We start from the raw sequence: 22409 nt of genomic DNA on the forward strand, positions 1-22409 counted from the left end.
GGCTTGAGTTACAAAGCTCACATTGCCATAGCCTGTTTTGTAGTGTACTGACTGTAGATCAATAGAACACTTCAATCTATTCTCCACTGTCAACAATATAGTATTTTTTACGAGCGATATTTCACATTTATAATAAACAATAATAATGCACATTTTACAATTCTATCATACTTATAATGTATCATTTTCTTTAAGAGAAATGTCTGTATATTTGCATGTAACAGCAGTTGGTGGAGAAGCTCTATCGTCTGCATTTACCACTTTATCATTAATATTTACCTTTTTAAACATTAGAAACTTTAAGATTGGATTTTGAACATAACCCATTTAAACAAAAACCTTTTCAAAACAATAACACAATACAAAATAAATTAAAGTTATGTATTTAATTGAAAATAAATGATATAAAAAGAAGACCATCTTTAAAACCAGTGTGTAGTAGTATAGGTGGAACTTCTTCCAGGGGTGAATTACATTGATATGCAGCTGGTGGACATATTTTATACAATGTGCAATTCTTTTTGTTTTTTTGTTTTGTTTTTTAGAAGATTTTACAATTCACTGTATTTTACAATGTTCACACATAACCTGGGTTGGAAATTTGACAAGGAATTATTAAGCACCTTCTAGCTTCTGGATCAGTTGTGTCTGAATTATTTTTGCCCTACCAGTTGTCACTGTGTCCTGGTAAAGCCTCTGTTCAGTAGAGGTAACCCTGACAAATAGTTTTTATATGTACTGGTAATTTGCTATTTATACAGTATACAGTGAAAAGTCAGGTATATATGCATTTTCATATACAATAAAATAACATATTTTGAATTGGTTTTATTATTTCACATTTGAAAACTGGTACTTGTATTTCTACAGATCCCTTTGACAGAAAAAAAGTTGCATAAATAAACAAAGTTTTGCAAGAGGAACAAACCAGACAAACAAGGTGAAGTACCTGAATGTGCTCTAATATCACGTGACATAGGTAGCTCCCTTTGTCATTGTCCTATTCACAATCTTTTAACTGACGATGACGTCCGCTGCAGAAAGACAAAGGGGTAGGAGAGCAGATGCGATGGATGTTATCTACACCGTGGGTCGGTGCTAACAACAGATAAACGACTCTGTTGGTCCCTGTTTAATTGCAGCCGGTTCTGAGGAAATATAACGTTCTGAGTGGATTAACACCTTAATTACATACGGTATTAATGTATTTGAATGTTTGTGTTTTTGTTTTTAACTCGGTGTGTTATTTGAAACAAAATAAGAAAATATTTATATTTATGAAAACAGGTCGCTTTTAATCAAATTTGGTTACACAAGAACGTTTGACAAATTAACTACTGTACTGCTAATCCCGATAGGCTAAGCGTTGTTTTGTGATTAATTGAACCACAAATGCCAAATTTCTTTGTTACAGATGGGGGTAGAGCAGTTGTGTATTTTTTGTGCTCAGCTGTTGAAAGACTTCCTTGCACTTGTGCGAGGGGTTATGTCAGACTTTGCACAGAAAATAAGGGACTGTGTGGATGCTATTAGCCAGTGTTCCTGCTTGAAAAGAAAAAAAGACGTGGTCAGTAAATTTTACAAGCCTGTTCTTCAGCAGCATGAAAGACAAGCAGCACAGGAATTTCTGCAACACCTGGACACAGGTAACGTAGCAACACCCACCAGAGATCAGAATGCAGTCTCTGTTTAGTCACTTTATTCTGGAGGCGAGGGGACACTAGTCTGCATATTGCTATAAACAATAATAAAATGTGATTTTAAAGTTGCCTTACGCGATAAATGAAAAGTGACGGTTTTCTAGCAACATGTAGACTAGTGTCTCCTTGGCTTTAAACAAGACATACACAACAACCTAAAGCCGATGTAACACCAGGCAACTTTCAAGCAACTATTTCAGGCAACTGTTGCAGCAACAAGTTGCACGCAACGTTATCAAGGATTTTTGTTTTTGTTTTTCTTCAAAGTTACTCAAAATGATATCCTTTTGATTTTGTTGCTTCAACTTTAAACTGTTGTTGTAACAGCCAATCATGATTCAGATTTGTTATGCGACCGCAAGACACCGATTGGAGAACCAACGAAGATACCATGTTGATCGCATGGTTTGAAAGTAAGTTATCTACCTTTTTAATGTAAAATTATGTTGTTTATGTTATAGCTTAGATAAGTTATTTCACAGAGCTCAAATAGTTATAAGGCCTAGTCCGTAATATAAAGCCTGGGGCTAGAGTATGTGGGTGAACCCCGTATTAGAGAGAGGGAAGCGCTTACAAGCGAGGGACAACCAGTCACCTAGCGCCACCTTGTTGGATGTATAGCGTTTTACACTTGTAGTACGTTTACGTCAGTGTAAATCTTGATTACTAGCGTTAGCTAAATTACAATAGTACAGATGTGATTTTAAATTTGCATTACGCGATAAATGAAAAACGGTTTGATTAACATGATATTATTATTATTATAGTAGGCTACAATGAAACGCAAAATTACTGTGTATTCAAACATTAAAAAAGTAGTTTTTATTTACATTATATTCTAATGATACAGGTTGGGTACAAGAATGTAAAAAAATTGAATGAGCGTCCAGAACTTGAAACCACTTAGCCATAACACTAAAAGCCTGTGGACTGCTGAAACTATTACAGACGCTATTCACGTGTTCAAAGTTACATTGGAACATTAAAACACAACTTTGAAATACCATTATGTTGATACAGTGCAGCAAACTTGCTAAAAGTGACCATATTAAAAATATTTTTTTGTCTATCAAAAATATTAAAAGTAACAATTAAAAAGAAGCTTAAACAACTTGTTAGCTACTGTCTTAATAATGCCTGTAAGTACTTTCCTAAATGTATGTTTATAAACAATAGATATGTAAAAAAAAAAAAAAAAAAAAAAAAAAGTTTATTTCAATTTGTAATACGTTTTTGTGTTAGTTCACAGATTCTTAGGGGATCCTTCAAATCCTGAAATTTTAAACTGGACAAGAGAAGACAATCCCTGAAGGAATTGGCTGAACATTTGGGCATGTGCATTGTCTTTTGCTTTACAGTTCTGCATGTTTATATTTGAAATTTTCGTCTTAATATTGAGTTAATTGCTGTAACTACCCCAAATTGAGTAAATACTTAAAATTATAAGTGAAAATTTACACACACAATCATTTGTCTTTCTGAAGTGCATACACAGGCTCATATATATAAGTGTTTTATTCACCAATAAACATTTACTCATAAGTGCAAACTGGTTAGCGATATGCACCTAGTAATACATTACCATTCTATACAATTGTATTCATTGTTTGCTAAGGATAATTTGACACATCTGAACATAATGGGTTAAAACTAAGTTTTGACAACCCATCATTGATTTTTAAACAGGATGAAATCAAATCTAAGTGAAACAACATCAGATCGATTTACATGAGAGAACATAAAGAAAAAATAGTAAAAGATCAGGTGCTAGTGCTGATGACATATACTGTACATCCCAAAGTGGCAGCAGCACTATGAGCATTTCACATATATACGAGATGCAGTACAACCAAGGGCTAGCCAAGACAGCCTGAGCCTATCCCAGGTAATATTACACACATACCCTATTCCGTAGCAATGAACAACCAAATTGAGCTACAGTAACTAATTACTGTGTTAATCATGTCGGCATATTTATTGTTTTTCCATAAGGGTATGTAGCTCTGTTTTAATATTAACTCATTCATTTTATTTACTTACTGATTAATGTTTTGTCAGTTTTATTAAAAAAACAAACAAAAAAAAATGTAATTCTGAAGAAATATTCTTTTGTCTCACAGGTGCCTGACTCTGCCAACATCACTCTGCAGCCTTCCACCTGAATTACTGTCTTTTTCTCTCCGAATCTGTCCTAGCAACCACTTCTGACAGCAAAGTTTTCTTCATCAACTTTGGTTTGCATGCCTTGTGAAAGTAGCCGGCAGTCAAAAAGATCAAAAACAGATTAAGACAACTGATTATGATGACCTTCTTAAAGCAGCTGTTATGTACCTTAGTATTTCTAAAGAAATTCAATTCAATTGAAAAGAAAAAAAAAAACGCTGATGTAGTTATAGACCAGTCATCATTTATATACTGAATTGAACAGAAGTTGCTATGACATACTTTCTTTTCTTTTTTTGTTTCTTTAAAGGGTACTTATGGATCTTTTTATTTTATTGTGTGACATGCCCCCATGTGTTGCTGCAACTGTTTATGTAAAGCAGGGTTTTTTTTAATTTTTTTTTTTTTTTTTTTTTTTGACCACTTTTTAAACTTTTAAATTGCATTCCCTGTTTCAAGATGGCTTCCTATGTACCTGCATGGACCTCTCAGAACTACATTTCCCATCATCCTCCTGCTCACATGTGTAACTGAGATGGATTTACCAGTGAGCAAGAGGATAAGGGGAATGTAAAAAAAAAATAAATAAATAAAAAAAAATAAAATTTTATGATTTTACTATTTGTGTGTTGAACTGCATTTCAAGATGGTTCCTATCGTCCCTGCAAGTTCAGACCTAAGATGGATTTGTAACCTGAGAGTGAGCAAGAGTAAGGGTATTAATAGGACGAGTGTACAAATGACTAATAACTAAAATGACCTTTATCAAGAAAAAAATTGAAGTACACTTGGAAACGTTGAAAATAGACGTTTATTTTATACAACTACATTGTATATAAATAATACAATTTACTGATTGACAAACAGATACTATGCTTGACATATATGAAAAAAAAAAAAAAAAACAAAAAAAAAAAAAAAAAAAAAAAAAAATACACACACCTTGCGTAAACAGCTGTAGCAACACATGGGAACACGTAACACAATAAAATAAAAAAGGGTCATTCTGTACCCTTTAATAAAAACAAAAACAACTTTGACAATATTTTTTATTTTATTCAATATATATTGTATTTCACTAAATGCATTTTAGTCTGCAAATTAATATATTGAATTTGATTGTAATGTAGTCTTTAATATTGTATATACTAATATGTTTGTATTGTTTATGAATTAATAAATAATTTGATTATAAATGAATGCATTTTATGTTTAAATTGAATGTATAGTAATTAATATCTGTATACACAAGGGAGTTGATTGGACTTGTCTTTTGAAGGTTTGCAAATTAAAGTAAATGTTATTGGTTCACTTCTTAAGATTCCTAAAAATGTTGCCCTTGGAAGTTGCCTGTTGCATACAAGTTAAAGCAACTTAATTGCCAGCGACTCTTGATACAACAGTTGCCAGTAAAAGTTGCCTCGTGTTACATCCGCTTTAAGCTTTTTCTCAATGTCGTGCCGCTACATTTAATTGTATTATCCACTCCATTGTATGTGTAATGGATCAGCTGTCACACTATTACACTAATTGTTTAAAGTATACAGTAAGTGTAAGATATGGATGGGCGCCTCTTAACCAATTGTGATAAATTCTGGTTAGCACGTTGTTTAGCATGTTTTTGACTATCAGAGAAGCTGCACTTCCATGTGCACCTGCATACCATAGCAGTGTGGTTGACAATACACTTTTTCCAGTATTTTTTCAAGTCCAGAGGCAACTGCATTATTTGTTTTGCGAACATCTTTAAATCTCAGTTCAGGTAGCGCTTATAAATAACCATATTTCAAAGGCATTGTGTTCTTTCCTCCCATTTGACCCTTAGTGTCATTTAGGCAAAACACAAATCTCATGGCTTCTTAACTCTGGCCTACAGGGTGTTATAAAGCGGGGCACACTTAAGTATGCAATGAAGCCAATTTGAGAAAACAAACTGTATTTTGTAAAACACATTTTGATAAACTTGTACATGATTCAGCATGATGTTTTTAATCTTAAATAAGTGTTTTCTTTGACAGGTACTGACAAACCACTGCTTGACAATGATTGTCTACATGCCCTGAGGACTTTAGCTGTTTCTGAAAACCCTAACCTACAACAGTCAGCTGCCATATACTATTTACACATTAGTCAACAGTGTAAGTAAATTCCCCAAGCTATATTAATGCATATTTTTGGAAATCTTGACAAGTTAAAACTTAATTACCATCAAAATGGAACATAGTCTGATTTCTTTGGATGTCTGCTTTTGTTGCCAGCATCGTGGTTTTATTATTGCGTCATTAACACATTATAACCCGTATTTCCTTAACTTACTACCTATATTTATTTACGTGTGTATTCATTCTTTTGCTCAGAATGTTCAGCTTCACAAGGCTTTACAATAGTTAACATTTTTTTTAAATGTTTCTTTATTTTACTGTATAACCAGTAAATGCACCATTACCTGTTGAGTTCTTGGAACCTTACAATGCTTTGCTCCAGTCCAGCGATATGGAGGTACAGAGGATCACTTCACTGGCACTTGTCAATCTTTTGGTGGAGGAAAATGGTAAGCATGAGCAGTAAGAACTCATAACAAGAAAAATATATTTTTTTAAAAGAGTGATCAATTGCATTGATTTCTACAAGGGTCTGCTAAGATGAATTCCAGTCATTAGATCCTCTTTTCAGTTTAGAGTTCTTCTAAGAAAGATGGCAGTACTGTATTCTTGTTTTTCTTCCAGTGAACAAAGAGTTAGTGGTTGAAATGGGGATGCTGGAGCCGATACTGGAACTTTTGGAGTCTGGAGACCCTACTGTCCAGTGTAACTCATGTGCATGTGTGGCCACCCTCACAACTTCCGGTTTGTACTGTATGTTAGAACAGTGGAATGTGATCATGCTTTATGATTACACTTAAGATTTTACTTACCCATTTTTTGTATACTGGTATATAGCTATACATATTCTATATCAGTGATGGCTTGTGGCCCAAAAAATGGGCAGACAAAAAATAAGACACTGGGCTTGGGGTTTCCTTAAGCCCCCAGCAGGAGAAGAATATTATGTTTGTTGTATACAGTGCATTTTTAAACATACACTAGCAGTGTGTAACAGTTACATTTATTAAAGGGGACAGAGCTGTTTGAGATCAAATTAAATGTGTTTCACAGATGGGTTCTTTGCCAAAATTAAATACTCAATTTCCATTCCTTACCAAAATGGTACAAAATCATAATCAAAGTTCTAATGTGGAAATGCTGCCCTGTGTTTTGCAGAAGGACCTGTTGTGAACAGGCTGGCTGTAGGGGTGAAGTCAGGCCAGGAAATGAAACCAACACGCACAGCAACTGCGGGCGAACCTGAGACACTGCAGCGCTCAGTGTTTTATTAACACACAGAAAATAAAATGTTGAACAAAACAGAACATGGCACTTTGGGCCAAAATAAATAAACAAACAAAACGAACAGACACTAACAAACAGGGAACAAACACTAAACAAACAAGCACCGTGCTGGCCCTCCAGCATGACGTAGCAATTGCTTATTGTTTTTATTTATTTATTCATTCATTCATTCATTCTCCTCACTTTCTCCCATTCTTTCTCCCTGAACACAACCCTGAGTGAGTGCTTGGTGGCTCTATATATACACAGCTGTGCCGAGATTCAATTACTAATTAATCATTTACTTGATTCTCGGCACGTGAATTAATTTGTGCAATCCTGTGCTCACATACCATTACATGCTTTGTCTGCATGTGAAGTGATTGTGCATCCCCATGCTTAAATACAACTATATATTTTAAATCACTTGTGTTACGCAGACCCATTTATATCCCATGCACCAATACCTGTACACCGTCATTAACACACCACACGTAACACAAAATCCACACATGGACGGGGCACACTGCCACACCTGTCTACAAATGTAATTGTATGTTCCTTATTTGTACAAGTAAGCTAATAAAATTGCAATCTTGTAGGCATTATGTTTTTTTCCATCTACTTTAGAATCAAACAGAGAAGCAATTGCATCTGCAGGTGGAGTTTTGCCAGTGCTGGTGCTTGCAAAGTCCTATGATCCGCGGGTGCAGCAGAATGCTGTCGGCGCCATTCTGAATCTCACCAGATCAGGTAAGCTGTGAAGAATTATCCATGGTTCCGTTATAAAAGATTCTGTTTGGTAAAACCATTGCAAAGTGAAGTATAGCAAAAGCATTGTTAAATACAGAAAAAGTATGGTTAATCCAGACTTTGCTCAGAACATATAAATGAACGTGCATACTCCAGCCTCCAACAATAGTCTAAGCAAGGTTTTGGTATGCTTAGAGACTCTTTATGCTAAATGAAATATAAACTCTATATCCCGTCTGATACATTGTGGAGATCCTAGCTTAAAATTAGACAAAGCAGAGAACTTGAAAACTAATGCAGTCTCTAACCCATCCATAGGGTCTATGGTAGTGAAGTTTGTTTTATCACGCATTTGTGATAAGGGACTTGGAAGTATTTAAGGGAATTCAGTTTGCTTTAATTCCCATATGTACATACTGACTGCAGTAGGTTACAACATACCATTGGTATTAAAAAAAACTGCTCTGCAAAACCTGGTTTAAAACCAACATTACATATTACAGCATTACCATACTAGCTGTTGATGTATTTGTACCATGGATTAATCAACTGAGCTCCTCTGAACATCATTTTACCTCATGCTCAAAGTGATTCATTAATCGGAAAGGAGAGCACATTTTGTCCCCTTTTTTTTTTATTAGAGAGGACTAGAGAGGTTTTGTGGAGGGAAGGTGCCTTGCCTGTTCTTACAGTTCTTCTAGAGTCTGCCGACTCTGAAGTTCAGGTAAATATTGGTATCCACCAACTGCATCAACTTTGTATCAATGGAGGGATTGCAAATGCTACAGAAACTAAATAAAATACAATACAACATGAAATGCAGTTGACATGCTGGAGAAACAGCTGGCTGCACCTGCTGCTATTTCACAATGCCATTTTCTTTTTGTCTTGAGCCCTCCAGCTTGAAATAACAGGCATTCTGCTCTTGTATTTATTCAGTTATCTTAACCCATTTCTTGATTGTCGTGGGCATGTAACACATACATGCTGATCCATTGTCTGTTAATGGTAAAATACTTTACATTGTATATGTAATAGACTCAGTTGCAGTGTGACTGTTTAGATAAATGGAATAGACCCAGGATCTTGCTATGCATGCTTCCTCTATATTCCTATTTTCAGGGACCATTGTCTCTGTCACTTGTTTTTCTTGTATCTAGAGAATAGATTATTCACCTGTGGTAAAACTTGGTTTGGACATATTTTAGTTATTGAGAGTTTCTGGTTAATTAATTATCTGGGGGTATATGGAGACATTTTTACATTTACAGACAGTGGATGTAGGTGTTGATTAACTTTCATAATTCTGGTAGCTATTTTTTTTATTTTTTTTACAGTTGTGATAGGGGATATGTGTCACTGACAAACTTTTTGTGACCTTCTGGTGCTTTGGCAAAAATTGCCCACCTGCTCTAGTTAATACACTGAACAAAATTATAAACGCAACATGTAAAATGTTGATCGCATGTTTAATGAGCTGAAATAAGATCCCAGAAATTTTCCATACGCTCAAAAAGCTTATTTCTCTCAAATTTTATGCACAAATTTGTTTACATCCCTGTTAGTGAGCATTTCTCCTTTGCCATGATAATCCATCCACCTGACAGGTGTGGCATATCAAGAAGGTGATTAAACAGCATGATCATTACACAGGTGCACCTTGTGCTGGGGACAATAAAAGTTTTGAGGGAGCGTGCAATTGGCATGCTGACTACAGGAATGTCCACCAGAGCTGTTGCAAGAGAATTGGATGTTCATTTCTCTACCATAAGCCACCTCCAACGTTGTTTTAGAGAATTTGGCAGTACGTCCAACTGGCCTGACAACCGCAGACCACATGTAACCACGTCAGCCCAGGACCTCCACATCCGGCTTCTTCACCCTCGGGATCGTCTGAGACCAGCCACCTGGACTTCTGATGAAACTGTGGGTTTGCACAACCGAAGAATTTCTTCACAAACTGTCAGAAACTGTCTCAGGGAAGCTCATCTGCGTGCTCGTCGTCCTCACCAGGGTCTTGACCTGACTGCAGTTCGGAGTCGTAAAAGACTTCAGTGGGCAAATGCTCACCTTCGATGGCTACTGGCACGCTGGAAAAGTGTGCTTTTCATGAATGAATCCCGGTTTCAGCTGTACCGGGCAGATGGCAGACAGTGTGTATGGCGTCGTGTGGGTGAGCGGGTTGCTGATGTCAACGTTGTGAACAGCGTGCCCCATGGTGGCAGTGGGGTTATGGTATGGGCAGGCATAAGCTACAGACAACTAACACAATTGCATTTTATCAATGGCAATTTGAATGCACAGAGATACCGTGCCATTCATCTGCTGCCATCACCTCATGTTTCAGCATGATAATGCACGGCCCCATGTCACTAGGATCTGTACACAATTCCTGGAAGCTGAAATTGTTCCAGTTCTTCGATGCCCTGCATACTCACCAAACATGTTTGGGATGCTCTGGATCGATGTGTACGACAGCATGTTCCAGTTCTTGACAATATCCAGCAACTTAGCACAGCCATTGAAGAGGAATGGAACAACAAACTACAAACCATGTATTAATTAGATGGTGACTAGTGTGGTTCAGGTTTCCTGTGTGTACTGTTTAAAGATTATTCATTCATAATGTGTGAAGAGTCATGAATTGCAGAGTACCTTTTACATATACTGTAGCCTTCAAAATAGTACCAAGCTGGCATTCCAACAATTGATCAGTGATGTCTCATCTATGATTCTGCTGTGGTTAACAACCTTGTTTTGTTTTAGAAGTTAACTTCTGTCTAAAAATATTGCCAGTTGGGATTTATTGGCCTTTGTGTTTTAAATGTATGTATCCATCAAGCTAAACCAAGGAAGTGAATTGTGAACTTCATAATTCAGGGGTCAGCTGAAAAGTGCTGGTCTGTAGTTGATTACTTAAAGTTGTAGTTAAAAGAATGTGTAAGCAGACAGGAACATTTATGATAAAGCTGGAATTAGGATGCTGCAATGTTTGTGTGTTTGTACAGTATTTGTTGTGAAACCTGTGATAAAAACAGGTTATTATGCAAGATTGTCTCTTTTGAATGGTAAGAATGCAAGAGTATATCATTTTGTTACTTATATGTAATATACAGTATGCTATGTATTTGCACCTCTCCATTCAACAAAATATTAATCCATTGATATATGGATGTCTAAGGGTACTGTATGTGTTGTTGCAGTATTACAGCTGTTCTGCTCTAAGCAATTTTGCAACTAATCCCGGGTACCACCAGATTATGCTTCAAGTAGGGGACCGGTTCCTGCTGAAGGCACTGCTCTCCTTAATGTCTTCCTCTGTTCAAAAGGTAAGCAATTCAAGTACAATGTTCGTTTTTCTGTGCGGTAGCTTTCATTTAATGTCATATGTGAATAATCTAGTGACCTGCAGTATTTTATTATTGGTTGAGTAGTTTTATATAATGAATGAATGAATGATTATAAAATTAATTGGAAAGGAATGCATGTTTCCTATATTCCAGTTCAAATTAGTCCTCTTAAATCAGGATTAAGGCAGTTATTGTTTGCTTAATCAAGAAGTCTGTGTTAAGCCCCGGAGGAATCAGTGATGGTCTAACTACCCTGATTTTCACCCAGAGCCCTGAGTACAGTATATGCTTAGTTGTGGTTCTGTGCTTTGGCACAACATACACGCTGACTGGCAGCTGTTTTGGACAACTAGTCTTAATTGGTAGCTGAAATAAACAACTTTTGTATGTATCGACATTGGAAAAATTTTAGCACAGTGTATATTCAAGTATCACTGTATCAGAGTAGTAAACTATATTTGCCATAAAACTGGGTACAATCAACTAAGGCATACATGTACACCTCTTTGCTTGCTACTAGCTTTGTAACAGTTTCATTTTCCTTTTACAAAAATAGTTTACTTTTGCGGGAAGAAAAAAATCAGACTATTGTTTTTTAAATGATACAGAAGGCCACCATTGTGAATTAAGTGATTCAATCTGAAATAAATGTGTGTCTCATTTCAACAGATATGCTGCCAATCGTGCCGTTGCCTCGGAAACTTATCAGTTAATGGTAAAATCAATTCAAGATTACTTTGAATAAAATGTTTTTGATAAAACTTTGAAGAGACGTTTGCTACTTGAAAGCAGGGCTGCAACGAAGGGTACATTTTGACCCTCGATGGTTCGGAACACATTACTGCAGGAAGGTTCCAACCGTCGATTCTACTAATTTGCATAACATTACCATAGCAACTTGTTTATATTTGATTGAAAATCCTGTTTTACAGGTAATCCATATAAATGGAGTAAAACATTCACATGTAATTTAAAAATGTTGTATAGAACAGTAATCATGTTTTTATAATTTAAATAAAAATACACATTTATTTACACATAATTGATGCTGCTTGAGATATATACAGTAAGCTTGCATTTCAGCAACACCAACTGCAAGCTTTATTTAAGTCACCGTTCCAAGCAGGTTATCAGTCAGTCACATTTTACTACTATTAAAAATATTAATACTAATAATATGAACTTACGCTTGTGAAGTGAAATGGAGATTAGTTGTGCCTTCATGATACATCAACAGTCGCTTGCAGAGTTTGCATTCAACTTTTTCTTTTGGCTTTGTCTGGGCACTTAACAAAATAAAATCCTAAGCAGCAGAGTGGTTGAGAGACATTTCTTTCAGTACAGCTTACGCTATACAACACTTTGCTGTCGAGATGGCAAATTTAGAAATTAAAGGTTTGCCTCTGGATAACACAAGCTGGAGGGAGGATGGGCCAACGGTGCTCAGTTTTCACAATTAAAATTATTAGTGTTAACATATTTTTTATGGTTTCAGACATATTCTACATATCACTTATCTCTTACAATGTCTTGTACACTAGTTATTCAGTACATATTTTACTGAAGTCCTACAACCGCTATAGGTAACCCCCAGTTTGGCATACTGTACCCTGCTCCATACATTGCAGCGGCACCATATAGACTTGTTAAGTATAACAATTTGGTAGTGAATTTTAGTACAACTTTTGTTTAAGTAATAAGCATTATACAAACCAAAAGATCGAATTTTGCATGTGCGTGATATTTAATGTGACATTTTATAGTATTCACACACACAAAAAAAAAAAAAAAAAAAAAAAAAAATACATCGCCTGAATGCCACCTGGCGAACTAAAACTACCTTTGAATTCCTGGCTAATGAATGAACCTTCAAACACAGCCCTACTTGAAAGTATTCTTTACTTTTTGTTTATTTATCACCATTCATTTTGAGATTATAATCAGTATGCAGGATGTAGGTCATGGTACATCACTAACATTTCTTCCCTCTGTATGTTTTATTTATGTCCTTGCCAGGGGACATGGATGCTGTGCCATGTTAATAGCTTAAGCAAGATGATTACCAAATTTAGATGGTTTTAATATCGCCACACAAAGCTGTGCTGGGTAAACAAGTCAGTAAGAGGGGCGTAACTATGACTGAAGGGCCTGTTCTGTATAAAAAAAAAAAAAAAAAAAAAAAAAAGTATAGAACATTTTAAATAAATGCATAATTGACAGCTAATTAGTCCAAGTTCTCACCTTTTCAAATGAGCTGCTGACGATCACTGTAGGACTCGTAGAACTGGAAAAAATATGTATGAAGTGTGTCGGTGAAACTGCAGTGAACAGGGACGACAGTGTAATGATGCAAACGATTTGAGTGAAAAAAATAATTAAAACTGTTGATTCAAATTGAGTAATGCACACCGCAAGCAAACGCGAGCTCCGCGAATGAAGCGACCAAATATAGAAATAAATTTATTTTATTTGTGTTTGCACTATACGCTGTTCGCGTCGCAATAGACCAATCAGAAATAAGGTCAAAGGTTGTCAAACTGTGACCGTCTCGCTCACGCAGAGATTACCACAACAAAATGTATGCTGAGAAAAGGGGGCGGCATTTAAAAAGATTGTGCACCACTACTTTAGACAATGTTACCACACTAAGTGCCCTGTTGATCTTAACTGTTTCTTTTCCTTTGCTGCAGTAAATACCCAAGAGGTGCTTGTGGCTATGGGCTGCATTCCTCAGCTGAAGGCTTTGCTCGGGTCCTCCAGTGAGCCTGTGTCAGAATCAGCAGTCACTCTCCTCAGTGCCCTGTCAGAACACCCCCACAACAGGGTAAGAGAAGAATAGCATTTAGTTTTATTAGAAGATTCTGGGTTAGCCATATGAACACCTAATAAAAATCTATTTTCAGTAAGGTTTAACATCCACTTAACTGTGATCAAGTTTAGAACAAGGCTTGCCACCTTTTGAATGTAAAATCTGGGCAGATGGTGCAGAACTTAACTGTTGGGGTCCTTGCATTGGTTTCCCCACAGTGAGTTCTATGATACTTTAACATTTGAAATATTGCATATTGCCTTACAAAAAAAGAGAGAAACACACTTCCATGTGGTAGGATGTGTAATTTACAATCTTACATTATTTTCAAAAAAGCAGGGAACAAGCTACAAATGGTGGATGCCTCCTGGCAGGGCTGTATCAAGGGCTGAGAGAGAGTGGTACTTCATTTTAATATTACCGCAAGGGGGCTGTCATGGGGGATTCTCCGAATGACCTTCACATATTTTTTGCACGTAAGCAAGAAATTAAGTGTTTTGCAATATCGATTCCAAAGTACAATACTTGCTGATTGTGATGATACATTTGTGCCTCGCTATGGTACTGAAATCCTCATATGATAGACAGGAATGCAGTATAACATAATTCAAAAGTAGCATACTTTTTTTTTTTTTTTTTTTTAGTGATTCATTGCGTTATGACAAATTTGAGAAAAATTGCACTTTTTTTCTGCGATCAGCTTTAGAACAGCAGGTGTGATAGATGTGATGTGACAAAGATTCTTGGGTCAAAATGTGAAAAAAGTTCAAGGGAATGTAAACTCTATAGGCACTGTATATAGGTGGACCAGAATAATTTCCTTTGTTAATGAGTTCGGTTTTCGGCAATGCCGATGATTGCAAATATACTGCTAGTTCTAGATGCTGCTTCGTTGATTGTGGGAAGTGCTTGCTTTGCATGGAACGAGAAATCACCATCAGCGTTGATTGAAAACGGATCACAGACAAAAACGTTACGTACCTGGGAATGCTGAAGTTGTCAAAGCTAGGGATGTAATAGGTTAAACAGGTAACCGATAAATAAAAGCATACCCTTTTTACATAAGTTAACATATAATACAAATTGAGTCTCGCATTTTGTGTATTAAAGTAAATATCCAACAAAACATGTGCTCTTTATGCACTGCCGCTGAACTCTACAGCTCCTCTGTCTGTAACCTTTTTTTAATCTGACAGCACTGGATGTCGGGTTAGACATGATTGAGCAGTAAAAAAAAAAAAAAAAAAAAGCTTTTGCTAAATGGCTTAACACATCAGTCCAAGGATGAGATATATTTGACTTTTCTCTCACTGACAAAATCAAAAGCTAGATTAAGAAGTTGTCTTTGTGTACGATTGTGTAAACCGTGGCAGCCTAAAAGCATTTGTAATTTTGTTTATTTTAATTTTAATTTTATTTTTTTTTACTGTTGGCTGTAAAAAATATTTCGTAGTCAGTTTTCTTGCTAGAACTGGGGGGGTCACAGTGCAGCGAAGTTTGAGAACCGCTGCTCTATGATAACAGATGATATTTTTGTTAATCTTTGAGTGGTTTAAATTATGTATTTGATTTATTTATTTTAAATTTGGATTTGCCAGTTAGTTTTCTCCCCAATTTGAAATGTCGGATTATTTTTATTTTCAATCCGGCTCACTGCTGCCATCCTCGCGCTGATTCGGGAGAGAGGAGGACAGACACATGCATCCTTCAAAATGCGTGCCATCAGCTGTCCACTTCTTTTCACTCTGCGGGCCTGGCCTGGAGCCACTTGGGGGAGGGGGGGTATTGCAAGTGGCCCTCTCATTTGGCCTGCCGTCAAATTTAATTGCCAGCCACTGGTGTACAGTATTAAAGCCTGCTAATCACACACGGTGGAAGTAGAAGAAAATTCAGATTATAGCGGAAAGGAATTCAGAACGTAGCAGAAAATGTTTATCAGCTCTTACAACCATGAGTATTTAAAGAGCTAATGATCTCTCTCAGCAAGACGAGAGCCGCCTTTCCTGTCAATAATGAACCAGGTGCTTTCCCCTTATGACTGACATGGTTTGCAACCAGTTACTGTGTGCTCTTGATCCCCACTGATGAGATGAAATGACCAAAGAAGTGCAAGTGTAACAGATTTCCTGGAAGACAGGACAAGCAAACTGAGAACGCACTTTTACCCTGTGTAGTACCAGAAGTTTTAAGATAAAATCACGTTTGCAGTGTCATATGTTTCTTTTGAAACTGAGAGCTATATAGTTAATGTATGTGCCCTGCAGGTAAAAATTAGGAAAGTATTTAGTTAGTCATAGCCACTTAAAATAGTTTGTAAAGAAAAGTGGAACTAAAAGGAATCCATGAAACGGGCCCTAAACACATTTAATGGGAACATATTTTACAAGAGTATTGACACAATCCATTTCAATACTGCCTCAAAGTGGCATAATACTGAAGTACAAAACAATAAGCTACCTTAGTTCCATTGTTACCAGGTGTTATGCAAATTCTGTGTTTTTGGCAGGGCTTAGCTATATTTGTACCAGTAGTGTTTTTTCCTTTAAAATGGCAATTCATTAAAAGTTACTCATTCAAACAAAATACTGAAAGGTGCATAATCTCAGGTATTTGCTTTTTTTTTTTTTTTTTTTTTGTCAAAGACATGAACGAAATCTTGTCTGGTTTATTTTATTGATACTATTTTTTCAGGATGCCTTGGTGAATGAAGGCTTTTTGAAGATTCTGAAAGAGCTGCTTAGTTTCAGAACCAACCCAGTAATCCTTAGCCACACTGCCTATACCATCAGGAACCTGAGCTCCAGTCAGAGTGTTCAGGTAACTTGTATGTCTCAGTACAGCTAGGCAAATGCATGCCTTACATTGTGGCTCCATGAAAAAGGTAAAGCCCATTTTAGCATTATATGAAGTTGAGCTGTGCAAATTCAAAGAACCTCTACTCTAGATATGTCAGAGAAAATGATGCTTTGCATGGTTTTTCATCTACTTTTTAGCCCTTACCTGCTAGGGCTGGGTCAGACACACACAACAGTTAGCTATGCTTTAAAGCACCTTGATCTTATACAACCTTTCAACACTGTGGTTAAGGGCTAAGATAAAAAAAAAAAAAAAGTTACATAAGATTTGCAGGTTGCATTATATTGACCTCCTGATGATGCAGAGTAGGAGCATGCTTATTTTAGAGTGACTGAAGGACAAGCTTATTTGAGTATAAATGTACAGTTAGTTTGTGACACTAAGTTTGTTTCATAGACTCTTCTGATGTTCAAAGAGCAAAATGTATCACCCCTTTTTTTCACAGTATTACCCTTGAAGTCCCCACCCCACCCGTGTCATGTCTTTGACTTTCATAAAATACACCATCTGGCTCGCTATGTTCCTTGTACCTGAAATCGATACATTTCTCCAATACCACTCTATGATAAAACCAACTATAAGAGACATAATTCACACAGTGTTATGTGGGTGGAAAGCAGGATGGTGGAGAAAATATTATCTATATTTGCTTGAATATATTTGGCATAACATTTTTACCCCTGTTTACAATTCACCCCCCCCCCCCCCCCCCCCCCCCCCGGAAAAATCAACATATGAATCCAAATTAACATGTATTTATACTAAAGTAATACAAAAATGACTACATTTACAGTATAATCGTAAATCTCGAAAAAAACTACTTGCTTCTAAATCTTTTGTAGTCATTTTTGTATTACTTTAGTATAAATACATGTTAATTTGGATTCTTATGTTGTTTTTTTCTGACTTTATGTGAACGAAAAGACACACATTTGCCCGTTTCTCTTGGAAATAGTGATATTTTGAAATATCACTGTTCTGGTCACAAAAGTAGAGTTTGTGGGGAATAATAGCCATTTTCTATGCTTTTGAGGCATAAGCAATTAGGAAATAACACTTACTACCCAGGAACAAAAATTGTGTTACATAGTGTAATTAATTAAAATTAAACCACTGGGATAGCCTTGTATAGCTTTATTATGCCATTAAAAAAAATAAATAAAAATAAAACTTTGTAGCATTAATTGTTTCTTTTTTCATTTTTTAAAACTTGCATCTAGCCTTAATCAATTAAACCAAATCTAGGAAGACAATTCTAACTGCATACCTAGCAAAGGGGACCCAATTAGCATCCAGATTAGAAACATTCTGCTATCAACTAAGTTCTTGGTATAAAGTTTCTGATGCAAGTGTATTGCCAAATACCCCCACTGAAAACTTGTTTTTTAAATATTCTCATACCTCCTGAAGAGATCATTTTCCCAGATGTGTAATCTGACCCACAACTACCCCAAACACTATCAATATACAGTTAATGAAACACAACTGGGAAGGGCATTGTTGTTCAGTTTCCCCTCAGAAATGTGTTTCTGTGGTTGAGACAGAAAAGATTGCAAAACTAAAAAAAAAATCAATCAATACAGTGTAACTAAATGAATAGATTTAATGTGTTTCTTTCCTCTGTTTAGGCTGTAATTGACAGCGAGTGTGTAGATGGGTTGCTCCAGACTCTTGCTTGTACGGATACTACAGAGGAATCCCTGCTTTGTGTCACTACCTGTGTAAAAGAGCTTACAGCACTTGGTAAACAATCTTTGTAAAAGTCTTTTATTCTACAACAAGAATAAAGAATCTCCATATGAAACAATGCATTCACTCATTGCACCACCTAGTTGGATATAAGGGGGATATTTATAACCAACATTAACATTAAGTTTAGGGTTGAAACAACTTTGAATTGCGTACTGCCATTGACCTGGCAAATTCTATTCCTATGTCAGGTATTTATTTGCACATTCTGTCCTTCTAATTTGTCCTTTATTTTCACCATTGTTCCTGGTTGTTTTGGATTATGAATCCACTCCACGTTGGCACCAATGCTCTTTATGCTGGACATTCTGTATGCTATTCAATTGATCTAAACAGCAGGGGACATTAAAACTGAATTAACCAAGACTATGAAAGTCAAACATCTAACAAAGCATAAGAGCTTCTTTTAATGTATTTCTGTCTGCAATATGTAAAATGCTAGGGAGGGTCTTATCTAGTCTTTTCAACTAAGTGCCGTGGCTTTTCTTTTCCATACCATATAATGGATCGTTATTGCTGTGATACCTCTTTGACAATGTGGACAATAATCCTTACACTGTCAGTACACTAGAGCAGCCATTTTGAAACAGTTCAAAGTTAGAAGTGTAAAAAGTTGTCAAGGATGTTATCAATGAAACGGTTGTAGCAACACGTGGGGACGTGTAACGCTGTATGTTTCGGAAACCTGCTACTTTTCAAGTGAACTTGGATGGTACAACATTTCTTTAATGTATTTGTAATTGGGAATAAAAATAAGTTAAACTGAATAAGGGAGCATTGTAAAGGCACAGAAGTTAATTGATGAATAGCAAGTTAATATAGCTTGAAAATAAAAAATTAAAAACTGCTTTGCCTGAATCACTGCATGTACATTTTAGAAGCAGGAGTGATACAAGTCAGTTGTCAGTGTAGATTATCTGCCTGTCCTGTAGAGAAATTCTACCTTTTTTGTTGTTTTTCCAGAATCACTGAAGTCACACACAGCTGAAAAATTGAATGCTGAGCTGGTAGGACGTCTTATCAGTTTGGCTGGCCAGTTTGAAAACACAGAGTTATCGTTTCACGCTGCATATATTATCAGCCAGCTTGAACCAAAAGGTGAATCTTTTTTTTTTTTTCCTCTGTAATGCATTGTGAATAAAAGCATTACAGAAAATGTCCTGCACCGCTGTTTTATAATAACACCACTGAACATTTGTATATTGCTTACAAAAGGTACACACTTTTCTCAAAAGTGATGGACCGTGTAAGACAGAGATGTAACCCCTGACAGCTAATATTACCAAACAAGCTGAAAAATGGGGTTCTGGGTATTCTTGTGTAGATAAATACTATTTATGTTGATGCCAAAGCAAAGATAGGCTGTATATATCCAAATCCTCTAGGAATATAAATAAACCAGACAACACAGTACTATATAACAAATGGGTAGGGAGGTTCCCACCCCGTTGATGTTTACTACACAAGTACATTAAATAATAAACACACACATAGAAATGCATTAAAATAGAAAATGTGCAATTAACATACCCTATGCTAAGAAATGCTAGACGCTAGACCGAAAAACTAGGTTCCATCATATTCTCGCTCCCAACTGTGTCTCTTCACTCTCGTCACATTCCCACCCCCTTCTCTCTCTATCTCCCATACAGTTTGGACGCTGCTGTTTTGGAAACTGCTCTATTGCCCAGTTTACCCAGGCTTCATAGAGAATTATATTAACTCTATGTTAGAACAGAACCCAGAATCATTCAGAATGATTGAAAATGCCATAAAAAGGTTGGAGAAAACAATCAAAAAGATATTTGAGGCTAATTACTCTTCAAGAAATAGTCATGTATCTCTCCAGAGCAATTTAAAAATAAGTGCAATCAAATCAGTGCTGCTGAAGTGGCCAGCATTTTCCAACACAGCTACAACAAATTTACAAGCATATAGCCAGTCTAACATGCTCATTTCTGTGCTGGTAAAATCTATTTTATTGAAAATGTATGCAACCTCAAGAAATGAAATGCAGGACAGTTCAGTATACAAACTAAGTTCAGGTTAGACAGTATTTGTGAACATGTCTTTGTAAACAATCTGAACAACTACTGGTATATTATGCACAGATGAAGTTCGTCAGTCATTAAAGCCTCACATCAATGAAGTTTTGGGATACCTGCTACTATTTCTGAGTCATCAAGAAGTTAGGTTCCAGCATCTAGGAATACTCACCCTCTGCAGGCTCAATGAAGGTAGGTAGGAAAACTAATGCTTCCATTTACTTTGCAGCATACAAAACCTTTACAAGGTTCAGCAGACAATACAATTATACATCTCTGGGGATATGGATAGACAAGGAAGATAGTTTAAAATAAAAATAGGAAAAGGATGGTTTTATCCAAAATCCCATAAGATAAATGTAATTGCTCCTATGAGAAACAAATGACTGGGTTTTAATGCTTATGCTGTATGAGCTTGGTTCCGCTAAAGGGGGAGATTAGGGGTTTACTATTAAAATTGAGTTTTTCTTTGCATAACTATTTAAACTCTGATATTGGTTAGAGATACACTGTTTATGTTAAAAAAAAAAAAAAGTTTTGGTGTATGGGAGTACAGGAAAGCTAGCAGAACACTCCATAATGTTGATTCAGTTTGGTGTGTTTAATGTTTGTTTCTAGATGCTCAATTTTCATCAGCTATTGGACTAAGCCCTTTAGTGGAGCAACTTCAGAGGGTCCAGCAGCAAACAGAAGAAACACAAGCCCTATTGAGGATGGCAATGCACTCAACAAATAGAGAAGGACAGGGGCATTAATGACCTCGTCTCCATTGAATCTTTTTTCACTTTTTACTTTAGCAGTGTGTTATCTATTGTGATTGTGTTTTATCAATTGTTGTTTTACATTTGTCAGCAAATCTGCTCTTCATACATTTTTTAAATCTATTTTTTGTCGACTGAAAATCACAAAATCCATGAACTGTATTCCTTCGAATTTGTCACACTTTTTAAACCAATTGTTCTTAAAAAAATAAAAAAAAAATAGCCTGCATCTTAAATTCAAGTATAGTAATGTGTGTATTAAAATCTTCAGCAAAAGATGTGAATACCTGAGTACACAAACAGCAACATGACTGGCTGCCGAGAAAAGACAAAGACGTCACTGCCCGATCTCGAATCACCCATGTCATACAAGCCGCTACATTAGCTTCCTGAGGAATTCAAAGACAAACTTTTACAAATTCAGTGTTTAGTTATTAGGCTCCATTCTAACAAACAGTACAAGCATGGACAGATCAGAAATCCTCACCCAGACCCCTGTATTTGTTGACATGCTAAGCAATACCAGTTCACAAAAAGGGAGAAAAGCAGATGTGAGTAATCACGACTGGAAATGAGAAGCAGTACATAACTGTAATGCTCTGTGTGATAGCAGATGGCCACCATACGTCGTTTTCTTATATATGTAATTGAGGTTGTGTCTTTGTAAATGCAGATTGATTTGACATTTATTTTTCCTGAAATTGAGGGTGGAGAATTTGGGCTGTATCTTAAATTCGAGGGTGTCTCAAATTTGAAGGAATACGGTAATGAAAGTATTTTATTACAAGGGAAAATATTTTAGATTTAATTGGTAGAAAGTACCCCTTAAAAACAGTTTCCTTAATCGGAATCAAA

At 36.1% G+C, this 22409-nt stretch overlaps 1 protein-coding gene across 1 annotated transcript; it reads left to right on the top strand.

Moving 5' to 3' along the window:
• The first annotated feature begins 1026 nt into the window (after nucleotides 1–1026).
• On the top strand, nucleotides 1027–21783 carry LOC121315872 (vacuolar protein 8-like). The gene is made up of 15 exons (XM_041250421.1): nucleotides 1027–1196; nucleotides 1415–1646; nucleotides 5882–6001; nucleotides 6295–6414; nucleotides 6590–6709; nucleotides 7862–7984; nucleotides 8626–8708; nucleotides 11188–11313; nucleotides 12004–12049; nucleotides 14025–14158; nucleotides 16835–16960; nucleotides 18628–18742; nucleotides 19712–19846; nucleotides 20860–20985; nucleotides 21412–21783. The coding sequence occupies exons 2-15, from the start codon at nucleotides 1415–1417 to the stop codon at nucleotides 21546–21548; spliced, it is 1743 nt and encodes a 580-aa protein (XP_041106355.1). The 5' UTR covers nucleotides 1027–1196; the 3' UTR covers nucleotides 21549–21783.
• Nucleotides 21784–22409: the final 626 nt, after the last annotated feature.

Source organism: Polyodon spathula, chromosome 5, assembly GCF_017654505.1.
Source record: "Polyodon spathula isolate WHYD16114869_AA chromosome 5, ASM1765450v1, whole genome shotgun sequence".
Taxonomy (NCBI): domain Eukaryota; kingdom Metazoa; phylum Chordata; class Actinopteri; order Acipenseriformes; family Polyodontidae; genus Polyodon; species Polyodon spathula.

Coding starts and splice junctions, on each gene's coding strand:
- LOC121315872 (XM_041250421.1), top strand. CDS start 1,415: ATGGGGGTAGAGCAGTTGTGTATTTTTTGTGCTCAGCTGTTGAAAGAC. Junction 1,647..5,881: donor TCTGCAACACCTGGACACAG/GTAACGTAGCAA, acceptor TTTCTTTGACAG/GTACTGACAAACCACTGCTT. Junction 8,709..11,187: donor CTGCCGACTCTGAAGTTCAG/GTAAATATTGGT, acceptor GTGTTGTTGCAG/TATTACAGCTGTTCTGCTCT.